The sequence below is a fragment of the Miscanthus floridulus genome, chromosome 17 (assembly GCF_019320115.1).
Source record: "Miscanthus floridulus cultivar M001 chromosome 17, ASM1932011v1, whole genome shotgun sequence".
NCBI lineage: Eukaryota > Viridiplantae > Streptophyta > Magnoliopsida > Poales > Poaceae > Miscanthus > Miscanthus floridulus.
Genome location: NC_089596.1, coordinates 94,411,851 through 94,426,429, shown reverse-complemented (window position 1 = coordinate 94,426,429; position 14,579 = coordinate 94,411,851). Strand labels below are relative to the sequence as shown.

Below are 14,579 nucleotides of genomic sequence, written 5' to 3'. Positions count from 1 at the left end.
AACAAAGTTTCAACAACCAGAATATCTTAAAGACACAGCTATTTTGGCAACAACTAATGAAATTGTCGATGAAATCAATGATCACATGCTTAAGTTAGTGCCGGGCATAGAAAGAGAATATATGAGTGCAGATTCAATATCTAAATGTTCGGATACTTGCAATGATGCTGAGATACTATATCCAGTAGAATATCTCAATACCTTAACCGCAAACAATTTCCCATCTCATAAGTTGCATCTAAAAGTTGGTGTTCCAATAATGCTCTTAAGAAATCTCAATCAGAGTCGAGGGCTATGTAATGGCACAAGACTAATAGTAACTAATTTAGGAGACAATATCATCGAAGCCATTATAATAACAGGTACACATACTGGACAAAAAACATATATACCAAGGATAAACCTAACAACAAGAGGGTGTCGTTGGCCATTTACCTTATGTCGGCGTCAGTTCCCAATAAAGGTTTGCTATTCCATGACTATAAACAAAAGTCAAGGGCAAACTCTAGCAAATGTGGGAATATATTTAAAAAAAGCCAGTGTTCACGCATGGACAATTATACGTTGCGGTATCACGAGTTACTAGTAGAAATGGACTCAAAATATTGATAGAAAATAACGATGGCACATGTGTGCATCTGAGACACAAAATATTGTGTACAAAGAATTTCTTCATTTGATTTAATCTACAATTAATCAATTGTATTTTCATACTACTATTACAGATCAATATCTATTCACGTTCCAGATATGTGGCAAGGGTTCACAATTATATATTTTTATTGATCAGAAGGTAAGTTGTAATAAAACCAAGATGTTATTTCCCACCTGTTGTGTTTATTTGAGTTATTTATAAATTAGAATAGCAGGACTCATATAGCAAAAGATTGTTTACCTAAATAGTGCATACATATATAAAAAATACTCCCTCCATACTAAAAAAATGAAGTCGTTTTGTACAGCGACACGGTCTCCAAAGCATAACTTTGACTACTTATTTTTATAAAGATATTTATCAAAAAGCGATATATGTAAATTTTTGTGAAAGTATTTTTCAAGACAAATCTATACATATGGTTTTCACGTTTCTAAACTCAACAACTTAAAAGTTATTCATAATTTATATTTTCAATGTTTGACCAAGCCTTGTCCAAAACGACTTCATTTTTTAGTACGGAGGAAGTACATCACAAGTCTACGTTTGAGAATACAGCATTTTGCTATTATCAGCTTTGACCGTTGCTAGGTACATATACTATTTCAAGTCAGGTGACTTGAATTTCCAGCTAACTTTTAGCCTAAAAAACTGCTCACATCTCAATATTGACCATATAATACAAATGTACAGCTCCAATGAGTGCTGGTGGCTCATAGGCCACTCTCCGCTGCGACAACCAGAGGCTCAATCTGAGGCACGCTTGTTTCTCCCCATCAGATGCGCGAGCCGCCTCCAGTGAGATGGCGTGACGACAGCGTCGAGGGCTTTGGCCTTTGGCACCTGCTTGGCAGCACCACCTCGCACTAGATGCGACATCAGTAGCGCACAAGTGGTGTTCGGCGGATTGCCAATGAGGAGATGAGGTAAACAGCCATGAATCGATGCTTATCTAGGCTGTGTTTGAGACCTTTTTTTTTCAGTACTGCTTCTAGCCCGTCCTCTTTGATATCCACTGTGATGCTTGTGTGTGTGTCATGAATTGTTAATTTGAAGATGTCTAAACCAAACTAATCTCGCAAAGCAGAAACATAAGCTTTGAGGACGAGCAGTCTTTAAGTTATTGTTGACTTTTTATTCCTAATACATTGTTTTAGAATTAGAATGACATGGAAATACATATTTGCTTTATATTTTTTGTTACCTAGCTGTTTGTGAAATTCTTTTGCATGCACATAGCCTCTTACCATTGCTATCAGAATCAGATTCAACTTTTCCATCTACTATACCTTGATGACTGCTTGTCTACAATTTGTGAAATTAAGATGAAATTCCTATTCATTTAATATTATTTGTTTGCAGGCCCAGCTGCTGTAAAATTCTTTTATATGCACAAAGCGCAGATGTCTAGGAGATAGTCGTATGGTGTAGGAGCCACTACACACAGTAGTTGTATTCCTTCAATTAGTGGGTACTTCCACCACGATCGTGCATTAGCAATTTCTTGTAGTACTGCATGTATATATAGCTTCAGTCAATCAGCACAATGTAGTACTATTGAGCAGTGCCATGTAGTAAATTGTATGGCTTCAGTTAAGGACCTATATTATCAGCCTGTTCGCTTGTTAGTTTCAGCCAGCCCAAACCAGCCAGTCAACAGTATTTTTCTTTCACAATAAACCAGCACTAGCCAGCCTAAACCAGTCCAAAAACCTACCGGTGAATAGGCCGTACGTTGCCAGCGACACAACCATGACACAAGCATTTATTAAAATGGCCCATCCACCGGACAGCGCGGCAACGCCGCGCGTCTTTCTAGTATTTATTTATCTATGGGTAAACCTAGTTCCTCTCAGTTGGTGGCCGGCACGTTCGGCAGCGTGGACAACGTCAAACAATTCTAATCGTGCTCTCGCCTCGCCTACTCGTGGCTGCTTGTCTAACTTTTTTCTCTTTCGAACGAAGCCGGTCGTGCTGGGCCAAATCGCTACCCGCACGCTTTGTGAAGTCGGTCTAAAGATGAGAAGGACAAAGTAAGGCTCTGTTTAGTTTTAAAAAATTTTCACCTTAAAGTATCACATCGAATCTTACGACATATGTATAGAGTACTAAATATAGACGAAAAATAAAACTAATTGCACAGTTGGGTGAGAAATCGCAAGACGAAACTTTCAAACCTAATTAGTCCATAATTAGACACTAATTACCAAATACAAACGAAAGTGCTACAGTAGCCAAAACCAAAAAATTTTGGCAACTAAACGCACCCTAACAATAATCGGACCATGGATATCCAGAGCAATGTATAGATACAGGGGTGTGCCTTTAGGCCAGTGGCTACTGGCTTTGTCAGTCCAACTAGGCTCGGATGCCAGGGTATGTAAAAGTTGGGTGCACTGTAGGTGTCAGTGTGACTTACAGAGGACTTGTTTAGATTGGGGTTAGAAATCAGTATGTGACATTGTAGCACTTTCGTTTGTATTTGATAATTATTGTCCAATCATGGTCTAACTAGGCTCAAAAGATTCGTCTCGTAATTTACAATCAAACTGTGTAATTAATTATTTTTTTATCTATATTTAATATTTCATATATATGTCCAAAGATTTAATGTGATGAAGAGAGAGTAAAAAAACTTACAATCTAAATCAGAACAGAAGCTCCTACTGCCTTGGGAGAGAGACGATCGTCCGCAACAGAGAGTAGGAGAAAAATGGTGTTCCGTTGGCGATTTTATAAGTCAAATAAGGCCAAACGGGCGGTTAGCTTTTGTCAGCTTTTTATAGACTTTGGGCCGCGTTTAGTTCGTGTCCGGATTCGGCGCCGCCGGAATCTGGGGCACTGTAGTGGCATTGTTGACACTGTAGCGTTTTGTTTGTATTTGGTAATAATTGTCTAATCATTAACTAATTAGGCTTAAAACGTTCGTCTCACAAAGTACAACCAAACTGTGCAATTAGTTTTTGATTTCATCAACATTTAATACTCCATACATATACCGCAAGTTTGATGTGATGGAGAATCTTCTTTTTGCATAGTGCCAAATTCTGAAAATGAGGGAACTAAACAAGGGCCTGGTGTATGTGCTTGGAATGGAGTAGCAGTGGTCCTAGCTATCCTATGCCTAGCTAGAGCATAATATTTTTTTGAAGTCAATACTCTTGTTGTCCTGCAAATCTGCAATGGTGAAGCCTAGCTTAGATGGGTTCCACGATGACGTGACGTCCGTTCTGTTCGAAGTCAATACTCTTGTTGTCCTGCAAATCTGCAATGGTGAAGCCTAGCTTAGATGGGTTCCATGTGACGTTCGTTTGAACTTGTTTGACTTATAAGTCATGGTTAAAAATATTGTTGATTGATTTAGTATGAGAAAAAAATATTATTTATTAACTAATAAGCTATAATTTATAAGCCAGATACGAGATCATCTCTTAAATTGTTTCCGGTGTTCGAAACTATGGACTGGAACAGTAAATGGGCCCCACAGTACTTGGTAGCACGACTTCTCTCCCTTCGCGCATGACAGTGGGCAAAAGCATGAGAGAGAAAAAAAAGATGGTAGCCGGTTCTATGCATGGGAGCAGGTTCTCTATAGAACCAGGCTCACAGTGTAAAAGACCCGGTCCTATGGTAGCACTAAATGTTTAAATGCATAGCCACGCCTTGCATACACACATCATGTTCGGTTCGTCGTAAACGATCGTTGATTATTTACTGCTGTCTGATTTAGTGTAAGAGAAAAATACTGTTCTAGCTTATAATCCACGATCGTATACGAGCAAGCGAACAGGCTGACACTCTGCGAACACTCTTAAGTAGCTAACACATGCATGTCAAATGGATCAGAGGGCTACCACATTAATTTGTTATTACTATTTGTACTTGTATTTTCCCAACATCTAATGATCCTATGTTAGAGCATCTCTAAAAGCTTCTTAAAATTCACTAGGTAAATCAATGATTATGCTAACGGATAATGTAATAGAGAGCTCTATTTTAGTCTTATTCAATAATTTATATTAGCTCTCTAAAACTCAAAAGTAAGGCACGAGTAAGCGTGGAAGGCGCACAAATATATCTAGGAGTTGAGGAGATTTACCAATTGCTTATCTTTACAAAATAAGGTTAACCTACCAAACTCTTGGATGTTGTTATTCCTTTTCTAAACAAAATTCGAATTAGTTCAACTTTTTATCCATATGTTTTGGAATCTTGTAGTTTTCACCTTTTCTTTCACCTCATTCCAATATTCTTCAGGTTCCTCCGTTCCAAAGTCTCTTATATACTTTTTTTTTTGGGCAAAGAAAGCCTTATATTATCATTATGTTTATATGTTCTAGTTATAAGCTTAGTCACATGCTCGTCAGTCGTCACAAAGATCTCGATTGCATCCATCGAGTTACCGACACGGATGGTCGTGTCATGTCCTAGTCCAATCCATGTTAGTTCAGTAATGTCCATCAGGTCTTTGATTGCACCCATCGCAACACCAACATCGAGTCGGTATCAATGGCTACCGACAGTTCTGAGCACCAGCACATCACACAACATCGAGACACCGCAATCTGCGTGACAGAATGGACAAATTCAGGGCGAAAAGCAGAAGAGATCTCTTGATGCAAACATGCAAACTCCATCGAGTTTATTTGACCAAAATATAGAGGCAGGCATGGCACAGCACGTCTGCCAGATCACATCACTCTAGTCTAGGCTGTTCTTATTTGCCGGCCTAGGAGTCGGCAGCACCAGCTTAAGGGCCCAGATTTTGAAGCCTGTAGAGAACTCCCCCATAGCAAACGGGGAAATTTCTTATTCGTGGCCCGTCGTTACCCGCTAGCCCAGCGTAGTGGAGCACCCTGCACGTCACCACGCCAACAGCCGTTCTTTACATGCCTCTAGGCCTGGCTGCAGTCACAGCAGGGCCGGCTTGTCGCAGCACCTGCACGCAGGCGAGAATAGCAAGGTGATGAATGGTATGGTTCTCGACAGATGAAGCTGGGCGTGCTGGTTGGTCGAGAAAGATCACCTGGAAGTAGGATTCCAGCTTCTGCCTGAGGACTCCATGCTCCCTCTTCAAGTTCTGGAAGGACCTCATACAACTTCGAAAACAAAAGGCAGGTGTATCAGTAATGGCTGATTAACAAGTCTCGCTCAAAGCTAGTGCCCATCCCATCACAGACAAAAGGATAACCAGCCCGTGAAACTGTCAATAGCCAAGAAGGGCTGAACCGCCAAAGCCAATCCAAGTAGTCCTAACTGTTGAGGAGCAGTAGAGCATGTGTAGCATAGTACGGTCCACATGACATGACCAAAGCCATGCTGAAGCATTGGCTGTATTGGTGCTTTCTGCAAAGTGCCCATGGGTTGGGTGCTCAAATATCATATCAATGGGAACTAGAGCACTTTTACATGCCCTTTTTTTCAAGGGAGTGGGGAATTTGGCTTTAGCAGTCATCTTAAGATTGACGACCCAAAGTTACCAATTCAAAGACCAAAAAGAAAATCATCATGCAGATTAGAGTGGGAGGGAGATACCCTTCAGCATTCTCGTCTCCACAGATATTCCTGAATGACGTGCACTCGTTCTTCATCCTAGAAGCACCAATGCTGTCACCGGTAGTGTTATGTTAGGCATGAATAGATCATACAAAGACATGAAGTTGTTACAGTGTAAACACATTGTCAAAATGTCCATGAAATCACACATTCACATGATATAAGCTGTGACAGTAATATCACGATATCTTCTATACAACGTTGATATATGCATGAACACACCTTTAAGTTTGCAAGGACGTACATATTTAGGACGGGACTGGTCAAACTGATATTTGCCTCTGCATTAGCAGATCTACTCAAAACAAAATATGCTTATAAGTTTCTGAGTATCGTTACCTACCATTTTACCAGGCTATGCATTTCAAATCAACCAAAAATATTTAAGCGTCCAGGCAAATGTAATAAGTAACAGATGGGGACGAAGACTTGTTCAGGTTCTTCGCCTACCCAGGCTATATAAAGGGTAGAAAAATTAAGCTGTTTTATAATCCAGTTTAGTTTTGTCTTCCGTGTTGGTTTCTTGGCAAAATAAATTAGGTTTGATGATAAATTAGTTGAACACTTGTTAATATTTTAGAATTAACAGTATCGGTAACACATGAACAAGAACAACAGTACAAAACCTAAACATTATCATTTCCAACCCATGAAAACGACCTGGGTAGATGTGGCTCTCCTCCACCTGGCAGTGTTTTTCAAATATCAGTTGGTAGAGAAAGTGTGATATCTCTACCCCACCAACGAGGTGACCAACATTCATAACGAACTTGCCTAAAGGGCAAACAAGTTCAAACAACCTCTAAAGTCCATCGTCAATAGTTCTGTCGTATAGCCATGCATGATATATGCAGTCAAACAAACACAGAAGCAACTATATGGATAGACCAACCTAGAACAGCTTCCTTTTAATTGCTGCATGTTTACATCCCATCTGCTGAAATCTCTTGGGTTCTTCTCCCTGAACAGTGTTGTTAGATTACCAACAAAACTTAATGTCACTGAACATGTAAACAGAACAAAGTGTTGTCCTAGTTTATGACATCGCAGCTCTCCTGCGCGTTCAAGAAAAAAGACATCGCCAACACTTACATAGCTTGCTCAATATTTGTCATTAGCCTGGTTGAGTTCTCGAAGAACAAGGAAACAACTTCTTCTGTAAAATTAGGGCTTGCTTCATCCTGCAAGTACTCAATCTGACAAAATTGCTCATCCAAGTATCCCTGTCATTACAATATGGAAAATCAGCAAACATTTTAACAGCACATATTAAAGTAAGGTAGATAGCAGAATTTGATAATAAAACCAATGTGGCCGTGAAGACCTTAGCATCAGTTTGCCTAGTAAAGGTCCACACTAACATTTAGTGGAATTCTAAATTCTATATAAATAACGTTGACACACTTAATTCAACATTTTTTGTTTCAGGTTCTTAGGTTTCTGTCAACTAATATGAAATGATGCAAACAATTTCCCCAAAAACACTCTATTGTACTCCCTGCTCAATGCTGAACAGAAGATATCACAGAGTAACTATAGATAGAAAGGATTGAGAAGTAGAGTTGCACAGCCTCCAAAGTGAGTTGTTCCTGTGGTACATAGTATATTGGTAGGTATACTGCAACACTTGAACAAGCAGGAAACACACCATTGACTGGACTAAAATGCTAACATAAACCTGATCAAAGAGGCTCTTTTTCAAGGATGCTGCCTGGCGTTGCAAATTAGAATACTCCATTTATAAATGAATGCCTTCAAGGTAGAGTAGGCAAAATGCATATGCAACTGGTTGGTCACCTTGCTTGTAAAATAGTTGGCTACGAGATCCATTTATATAGCCGAGGAGGCTATTGCTATCGTCCAACATAGTAAAAGTGAAGATATTTCAAAGTATGAACAACAAATATTAGCATGCCACGTACAGAAGGGATTTTATTGCCAAGGTGTGCAACATCTATCCACATTTTGGACAATGACTTAAACTGCTGTGTATCTGATGCTCCTTTGAGGTGCATGCTGTGCACATTCGGCCTGAAGAAACAATAACTGCTCTTCTTTCAATTAACCAGACTGATTAGTACAGGATCCAAGAAGATTGCCATTTCATTGGTTATCCATAAGCAATCCTCCTGGCCAATGTTTATTATTACTTGTGATGAAAAATTCCTAACATTTCACATGGTCAATAATGCATTAGCATCTCAGGTAGTACTCTATTCCTCATCAACTCTAGCTTTCTGCCTTTCACAAACTCTGATGTTTCGTCATCAGAGTTTTTTTTTCCTGAGATATTGCTTTAGTTTCTACTTGTTCTATCCTTTTTGTACTGGGCAGGTCTTCAATCAATGGAGAACAAGGAGATGCTAGAACTTGAAGCAGAGGTACCGAAAGGGTTGGCACTGCACTTTCACCAGCAGGAAGCAGAACATGGCCAAGAAATGGCATTGATAACTCTGTGAAAGCATCTAGGCCCTCAGTTGGGTTTCGGTGATTAATAACGACACGAGATTACTATAACTAACGTATGTTTTGTAGAGACAATTTGAGTTTGGTCATGGTAATGGAAATTGATTGGACAATCATGGTTGTCATGCCCTTGTCGATGGAAATAGTTTCGGTTTTCAAAGGATGGACGACAAGGTTAAGGACGGACTAGTTCTAAGTGTCGTTTGGTATTAGAGAGACACTTAGAATAGCTTAGAGCTTTGTTTTTTCTTTGACCGTACTATTAAGGGGGGTTATGGACTAGTAGCTTAACCTAGGTGAGTCTAATGAATTAGGTGTGGTGCACACTTGTCAAACTTAGCACTAGGTAGCTCAGGAATAGCCCTAAGAACGATAGAAGTCAACTTCATTCACAAAGAAATTCAAATTGGAAGTAAATGGAGAGTCAAATGACTGACCGGATGCTGGTTTGGTTGTGACCGGACGCAGCTTGGAGAGTCTAGTCAGTTCATTTGATCGGCAGCAGCAGTCAGAGTGCGACCGGACGCTGGACACCAGTACTCACCGGACGCGACGCTAGCCGTATCTGTAGCAGCGTGGATAGGCTGTTGACCACAAACCAGACGCTGAACAGAGAAGTGACCGGACTCTAGGTGCCAGCGTCCAGTCAACATCAGTAAGGTTCTAGAGAGGGTTTTTTTATGACCAGACGCGTCCGGTGGGTGCTGACCGGACACAGGCCACAGTCCGGTCAGAGCAAACGACCCTTTCTGACACGCTGACGTATTACACTGACCGGTGCGTCCAGTCACCTTGACCGGAGCGTCCGGTCATCCCGATACTTGCTGAGTTGGACCTCAACCGTTATGTTTTGAATTGGGGGGGGGGTATAAATACATATCTCACTCGTCCATTTGAGGTATCTTACCCATTTGTTCAACTGAGAATCACCTTTGGAGTGCAAGGGAGAGCAAGAGCCTAGTGGGGTGATTAAGATTTGATAATCCAAGATTAAGAACCTCATTAGTGCATAGAGAGTAGCAAGTATGCATCCACCTTACTCATTAGGCTTGTCTTGGTCAAGTGAGAGTTTGTGCTTGTTACTCTTGGTGATCGCCATCACCTAGACGGCTCGGTGGTGATTGGGAGCTTGGTGATCATCCGGCGGAGCTTGTGGATGACCCAAGTCACTTTGTGAGCGGTTGTGGACGATTCACCACGACAGAGTGTCAAAGAATCAACCCGTAGAGAGCACTTGATCCTTGCGCGGATCAAGGGGGAGCTACACCCTTGCGTAGGTGCTCCAACAAGGACTAGTGGGGAGTGACGACTCTTCGATACCTCGAGAAAATATCACCGTGTTTCTTTCCCTCTCTTTACTTTTAGCATTTACATTTGAGCAATTCATTTCATGTCTTTATATTCCTAGAATTGCCATGCTAGAATAGGATTAGAACCTATGGTGCAAAACTTTTGTACGGGAGAACAATAGAAACATATTTTAGACACAAGGGGTGAAATGGGATAAGTGTAGGGCTTATTTATTGCAAAAATTTAGAATTAGCCCAATTCACCCCCCTCTTGGGCATCTTGATCCTTTCACTCTGGATGGTGTTGGAGCTTAAAAGATGCAGTCTGTCCTGTGAAGCTGGTTCTGTAGTCTATCGGCAGAGTTTAAGTAGCTCCTATCTCGTCCCTTGTGTTGCTGTCTATGTTTGTAGTAGTCAAAGTGAAGGGAGCTTTTGTTCTGGATGCTTGCTGTTGTCATGTGGATGTGTTTGGCCAGAGCCATGTGTGCATCGTTGCAAGCTTGGTATATCATTGGTGGTAGTCATGTGACAAAGAATGTTGGTTGTTATATCTCTGTAATTTTGTTGTTTGTTTGAGTAATGAAATTAGGGGATGCCCGTTTGTGGAGAAAAAAACTTAGAGCTGTTGTTCATAGAGAGAAATGTAATGGAATAGAGCAATCCTAATATTATAACAACCAAAAGATGTTAATACTGATGGGATAAGTCTCTGTGTTGGTTGGTCTTTGTGGGGCTGCAGCATATGGTCCTTGTGGCTGCATGGTGGTCTTACTGCCCATCAAGGGCAGCATCCTTGACTGGCTAGGACAACATCTTAGCATATAGGACAGCATCTGTTTTAGGACAGTATATTAGCATCTAGCATCTTGACATATGCTTGGCTGGCTAGTAGCCTATAAATATGCATCCCCAACCCCTCAGGTTGGTATGACATTTGTGTGAGAAATAAACCAGAACAGAAAATTGCCCCAACTCCTAGTGTCATCCTCTCTCGATGAGAGTAAGAATTTTGCTACTATCAAGAGTAAGAATTCAGCGACTAACAACTGGTATCAGAGCCATACTATCCTGTAGCCTGAGCATCTCCTGCTCATCTCCTTTCCCAGTTTCGCAACAGCCCCAGCTAGGAGCAGCAGCAGCTCTAGCCGCTCCTGCTGACTCCTCTCCCTCTGCACAGACGAGCAGAGCTCGTCTGAAGCAGTCCTCTCCCCATGCAGCAGCCCCCCGGTAGCACGTCATGTCCGTAGGATAGTCTCAGCGCTCGGTCGCCTCGAGCACGCGGCATTGGCAGGAAGCCGAACTTGCCGCGGCAGAGGAACGTGAGCGAGCGGTGGCAGAGACCGTTGCCGCGGCGGCAAGGGCGTCAAAGCTGGCAGTAGCCAGAGCGGAGGCGGAAGCGGCGGCGGCGGCGGATGTAGCGCGTGTGGCGGCAGCGAAGGTCGAGGTTCTGTGTGGCAGCATCAGCAGCTCCATTTCTACTGACGACAGCGCCGATGCGGACCTCGAGCTGCTGGGGAGGGAGGCAGCATGAGCGCGGTAGTAGCCCAGACATGTGCGGATACACCGCCGGCGTTCCTAGAGGAGGCGCGCATGGCGATGGCGCTCCTAGAGGAGGCGCGCGCGGCAACGGTGGCGGACGGGTCGATGGAGAGCGCGGCCTTCATAGGCAACGTGGCTCTCTCTCCCCGAATTGGTACCGTGGTTACCATGGGCTACAGGCTGTTGTCAGGGACGTCGGCCCCGGTGGTGGGTGGCCTACCCTCATTAAGACCAACTACGTCAAGTGGGCTGTGGTGATGAGGGTAAAGCTCCAGGTGCGGCACATGTGGGAGGCAGTCCGGTACGGTGACATCGACTATGACTAGGATCGACGGGCGCTGGATGCCCTCAGCGCTGTAGTCCCGTCCGAGATGCAGTTCTCACTTACCAAGAAGCGGACTGCCAAGGAGGCTTGGGACACCATCGCTGCGGCACGCATCGGCAGCGACCGCGCCTGCAAGTCCACACTGCAGGCACTTCACAAGGAGTGGGAGAACCTGGCCTTCAAGCCAGGTGAGGATGTTGATGACTTTACTCTCCGTCTCAACACTCTATTGCAGAAGATGGTGCAGTTCGGCAATGACACCTACGGCGAGGAGAGAGCTGTCGAAAAGCTCTTCCGCTGCGTCTCCGAGAAGTATAAGCAGATGACTCACTCGATCGAGTCTCTGCTGGATCTCTCTACGATGTCGATCGAGGAGGCGATAGGTCACCTCAAGGTCGTCGACAGCGATAAGCCACAGTCTCTCTTGGGGCCCATCACCACTGGCGGGAAGCTCCTTCTCACTCGGGAGCAGTGGGTTGCCTGCCAAAGTAACCGGAAGAAGGGGGAGCCTTCTTTCGTGATAGGCGGCCGCAAGCGTGGCAAGCCGCGCAAGGCGCGCAGAGACGCCCAGGCCGGGGTGTGAGGACGTGCCGAGGGTGATGCCCGCGGAGGCGCCTAGGGCGGCGCCGCCGGCAAGCACAAGCCGGCATGAGACGACACCTACCGCAACTGTGGCCAACTTGGCCATTGGGCCAAGGACTGTCGATAGCCACGACGTGGCAAGGCCCATGTCCCATAGGCGGAGGAGGAGGAGCCGGCTCTATTCATGGCACATGCAAGCATCAAGCTACCTCCAGCGGCACCGGCCGCAACGGCTCTCCTCCACCTTGATGAGCCAAAAGCACACGCCCTCCTCGGCGATGGCTCCGGCAACGATAAGACTGACGGGTGGTGCCTCGACACCGGCGCCACCCATCACATGACCGGTCGACAGGAGTTCTTCATCGAGCTTGACTCTAGCGTTCGAGGCTCCGTCAAGTTTGGGGATGCCTCCGGCGTGGAGATCAAGGGCGTCGGCTTCGTCACCTTCACCGTTGTGTCTGGTGAGCACAAGCTGCTCACTGGAGTCTACTACATCCCCACGTTGAGGAACTCTATCATCAACTTGGGATAGCTAGATGAGAACAGTTCACGCATGGTGGTTGAGGATGGAGTCATGAGGATTTGGGATCGCCATCGTCGCCTTCTTGCCAAGGTAACCAGGAGCACAAATCAACTCTATGTCCTTAACGTGCAGGTGGCACAACCCCTCTGTCTCGCTGCTCGTCGGGATGACGAGGCGTGGCAGTGGCACGAGCGCTTCGGGCACCTTCACTTTGAGGCCCTGAAGCGATTTAGTGCCACAGAGATGGTGCGAAGCCTGCCATGCCTCGACCATGTGGAGCAGCTCTGCGACGTCTGCGTGTTGACGAAGCAGAGGCGACTCCCCTTTCCCCAACGGGCGAGCTTTTGAGCCAAGGAGAGGCTTGAGCTTGTGCACGGGGACTTGTGTGGCCCGGTGACACTGGCCACACCGAGAGGACGATGCTACTTCCTGTTGCTCGTCAACGACCTCTCCCGCTACATGTGGGTGATGGTCCTTGGCAGCAAGGGAGAGGCTGCGGACGCCATCAGGCACGTGCAGGCTGTTGTGGAGGCAGAGTGCGGCCGCAAGCTACGCGTGCTGCGCACCGACAACGGTGGCAAATTCATGGCGGCTAAATTCGCATCGTACTGCACTGATAAGGGCATTCAGCACCACTACTCTGCGCCATACAGCCCACAATAGAACGGCGTCATCGAGCGCCGCAACCAGATGGTTGTGGAGATGGCTCAGGCCCTCCTCAAGCAGAGGGAGATGTCGGCTGTCTTCTGGGAAGAGGCGGTGGTGTCGGCCGTCTACATCCTCAACCGCTCGCCTACCAAGGTGCTCGACGGTAGGACGCCGTACGAGGCTTGGCATGGGCGCAAGCCAGCGGTCTCCCACTTGCGGGTCTTCGGCTGCCTCGCGTTCGCCAAGGAGCTTGTCCACATCAGCAAGCTCGACAACAGAAGCACTCTGGGAGTGTTCATCGGTTACGTGGAGGGCTCGAAGGCCTACCGCATCCTCGACCCAAAGACAGCGTGTGCGCATGGCGCGCAACGTTGTGTTCAATGAAGGGCGAGGATGGGCGTGGGACAGGGCGGTGGACGACGGCTCGACTCCGACGTACGACGACTTCACTGTCGAGTACATTCACTTCGAGGGAGCTGGGAGAGTAGGCGGCTCTTCTTCGACGAGCGCGTCTACCCCAGTCCTCGAGCCTCCACCGACCTCGGCGCCTGCTACTCCGACAGCACCACGCTCTCTAGCCAGGACCTCGGCTGTGATGAGTTCTTCGCCGGCTCCACCACAGCCGGCACCGCCATGCACTCCAGCACCGATAGGCACCTCTTCGAGCACGTCTATTCCAACACCAGCTCGTGTCAAGCACAGCCCGGTTAAGCTCGCTACTCCGCTCTCTCACGATGAGGAGCGCATCGACGCGTACCATGATGGCGAGCCGTTGCGGTACCATACGATGGAGAACCTTCTCAGCGACCAGCCGGTGTCGGGACTGGTGCTTCACGACCTGGAGGCACAGTTGCACCTTGCGTGTGACGACGGCGAGCCTCGGTTATTTACTGAGGCCGAGAGACACGCGGCATGGCGCGCCGCGATGCAGTTGGAGATGGATGCGATTGAGAAGAACCACACCTGGGAGCTTATTGACCTTCCTCGTGGCCACCG

General features: G+C 45.6%; 1 protein-coding gene and 1 pseudogene across 1 annotated transcript; both read right to left on the bottom strand.

Annotated features, from left to right (window-relative positions):
- Window positions 1–5,272: 5,272 nt before the first annotated feature.
- Window positions 5,273–8,011, bottom strand: LOC136518119 (pseudo histidine-containing phosphotransfer protein 5-like). The gene is made up of 6 exons (XM_066511782.1): window positions 7,890–8,011; window positions 7,304–7,434; window positions 7,104–7,172; window positions 6,191–6,262; window positions 5,682–5,754; window positions 5,273–5,594 (listed from the first exon to the last, which is right to left on the bottom strand). The coding sequence occupies exons 1-6, from the start codon at window positions 7,947–7,949 to the stop codon at window positions 5,541–5,543; spliced, it is 459 nt and encodes a 152-aa protein (XP_066367879.1). The 5' UTR covers window positions 7,950–8,011; the 3' UTR covers window positions 5,273–5,540.
- A 3,318-nt stretch (window positions 8,012–11,329) lies between these two features.
- LOC136516009 (uncharacterized) lies at window positions 11,330–12,746 on the bottom strand (annotated as a pseudogene).
- Between the last annotated feature and the right edge of the window lie 1,833 nt (window positions 12,747–14,579).

What these genes read in the sequence shown, in the direction of transcription:
- LOC136518119 (XM_066511782.1), bottom strand. Translation starts at nt 7,949, where the DNA reads ATGGAGTATTCTAATTTGCAACGCCAGGCAGCATCCTTGAAAAAGAGC. An exon ending in ACAAATATTGAGCAAGCTAT is followed by an intron (nt 7,173 to 7,303) that starts GTAAGTGTTGGC and finishes AACACTGTTCAG; the next exon opens with GGAGAAGAACCCAAGAGATT. An exon ending in GGAGACGAGAATGCTGAAGG is followed by an intron (nt 5,755 to 6,190) that starts GTATCTCCCTCC and finishes TTGTTTTCGAAG; the next exon opens with TTGTATGAGGTCCTTCCAGA.